This window comes from Protobothrops mucrosquamatus, unplaced genomic scaffold (assembly GCF_001527695.2).
Source record: "Protobothrops mucrosquamatus isolate PMUCROS unplaced genomic scaffold, P.Mucros_1.0 scaffold_131, whole genome shotgun sequence".
Lineage (NCBI taxonomy): Eukaryota > Metazoa > Chordata > Lepidosauria > Squamata > Viperidae > Protobothrops > Protobothrops mucrosquamatus.
The window spans coordinates 278,174-280,289 of record NW_015386207.1 but is presented as its reverse complement, the minus strand read 5'-3'; the positions used below and the strand labels follow the sequence as shown (position 1 = coordinate 280,289).

The window sequence follows — 2,116 nt, the reverse complement described above, 5'->3', positions numbered from 1 at the left end:
GTGACTAAAACTGGTTGCAGTATTTCAGGTGTGGTCTCACTAGGGTTTTATAAAGCGGTACTAATACTTTGTGTGAACTTGAAGTCCACAGCTACACGTTGAGAAGGTAAAGGCAGATTATGGAGCAAAACCAATAACGATCTTGGGATTGCAGAAGGCAAGCATCTCCATGTAGTCAAGGACTCTCCTAACTGATTGGCTTCTGTACAATAACTCTCCTAAGTTAGTCTGTTCTTGAAAGTGTGAATCATTTCTAAGAGTTTGTCTCACCCATCTTTATTTTGTGGAATGAGTTCCTGTTCTAAGAGTTGGAAGGTTTGATTACCAAATTAGTATGTCATGGGATTGACCTGCCCCAGTAGCATTTGCAGAAGAGGCATGCTATTGGCCAGGAGATTTTGGCTGGCAGGATCAAGGAGAAGAGTCTTCTCTGCCATGGTGCTCACTCTCTAGGACGCCATGATTCTCAAGAGGAGACCTGACCCCACTCTTAAAACCTGGCTCTGACCATTGGTCTTTGATGGGAAAGGAAGGGCTGTGTCACCCTGGAGATAATTACTAGATTAGAAGACCCTACCTCTATTGTGTACCTGCCCCTCTATCTTAGCTATTTCTTTGTCAATTTGTATGTATTTATTGTCTTACTACTTTAAACATTTACTATATCATTTTATCAAATTGAAAACTGTCCAGATAGCGAGATGGGAGCAAATGAATCGAATAAATTGAATAAATGAATATGCAGATGCCTAGGCAACACAACAAAAACACAAGAACAGCTCAGTCTCCTTTTCATTTAAGAATACCTAGAACAGTGGTTCTCAACCTTTTTAATGCCGCGACCCCAACTGGTCGTAAGTCGAGGACTAAACCGGTCAAAAGTCGAGGACTAAACCGGTCATAAGTCGAGGACTTTCCCTGCCCAGGAGCACCGCGTATGCGTGGTTCCACCCCCTGCGCCGGCCGAGGTGTAGCTGGCAAGCGGCAGAGACGGAGCAGGCCGACCACCAGTTGGCCCAGCTCAAGGGAGGTAAGGCACCCGTCGGAAAAGGGGGAAAAAATGGCAGACAGCCTTGCTTGGCGACCTCCATGAAATGGTCAATCGACCCCAAATGGGGTCCCGACCCACAGGTTGAGAACCACTGACCTAGAAGATGACTATGTTAATGGCACTAATGATTGTCTGGAAGAACCCAAATTTACCAAAAAATAGGGGCACTTCTAAATCCCTTCGGAGAGCATGATAAAGGTGAAGGAGTCCACAATGTTTCATCAGGCAATGGAAGAATCAAAGAGAGTTTGAAAAAAAGGAAGAAGAGGATTCGCGTGTGTTGTTTGGAACTTTAGATATTGGGACAAGCATATGTGGGAGGTCTGGGAGTTGAAGGAAAGCCAACGAAATGGAGATAATCAATCACCTGGTAGACCAGGTATTCCACTGAAGCCTGGTGGTCCTGGTGGTCCTGGAGGGCCAGGAGGGCCAGTTTTCCCACAAGAGTCTTGGGGCTCTGTTCAAAGGAAAACATATCCATGTAAATGTGTCACTCTCTTTAATATCCTTGGGCACCAATTTCAAATTTCAGATATAAAAAAGCATTGGAGTTTTGGAAGATCAGTTCATCATTCTGTATTAGAAACATAAATACATCCTGAACTTCAATGACCCAAACTCTCAAATTGGGATATACAATATCTATCAGGCTCTTTTCCTTTCCTTTCCTTTCCTTTCCTTTCCTTTCCTTTCCTTTCCTTTCCCTTCCTTTCCTTTCCTTTCCTTTCCTTTCCTTCCCTTCCCTTCCCTTCCCTTCCCTTCTCTTTCCTTCCTTTCCTTTCCTTTCCTTTCCTTTCCTTTCCTTCCCTTCCCTTCCCTTCCCTTCCCTTTCCTTAAAACATTTATATTATTTCTGTAATATTCAGTGGAGAAACCTGAAAATGTTGATGCCAGTCTATTGTCCTCATTGCAAAGGCAATTTATTTCTTTTTTGGAAAAAAAATGCACTTCTGTTATTGGAATTTAAAAATGAGAAGATCTTTCTGTCTGTCTGTCTGTCTGTCTTTCTATTTGCTGCCCATCTGGTAATGAAACAACTCTGGGCAGCAAATAAATTCAATAAAG

The 2,116-nt window shown here is 43.0% G+C and overlaps 1 protein-coding gene across 1 annotated transcript in view; it reads right to left on the bottom strand.

Moving 5' to 3' along the window:
• The window catches only part of LOC107289103 (pulmonary surfactant-associated protein A-like), a 9,523-nt gene that overhangs the window by 5,100 nt on the left and 2,307 nt on the right, over positions 1–2,116 (bottom strand). Inside the window, exon 2 of the mRNA XM_015817797.1 lies at positions 1,419–1,508. Within this exon, the coding sequence (XP_015673283.1) occupies positions 1,419–1,508 (90 nt within the window). The remainder of the gene's footprint in view (positions 1–1,418; positions 1,509–2,116) is intronic.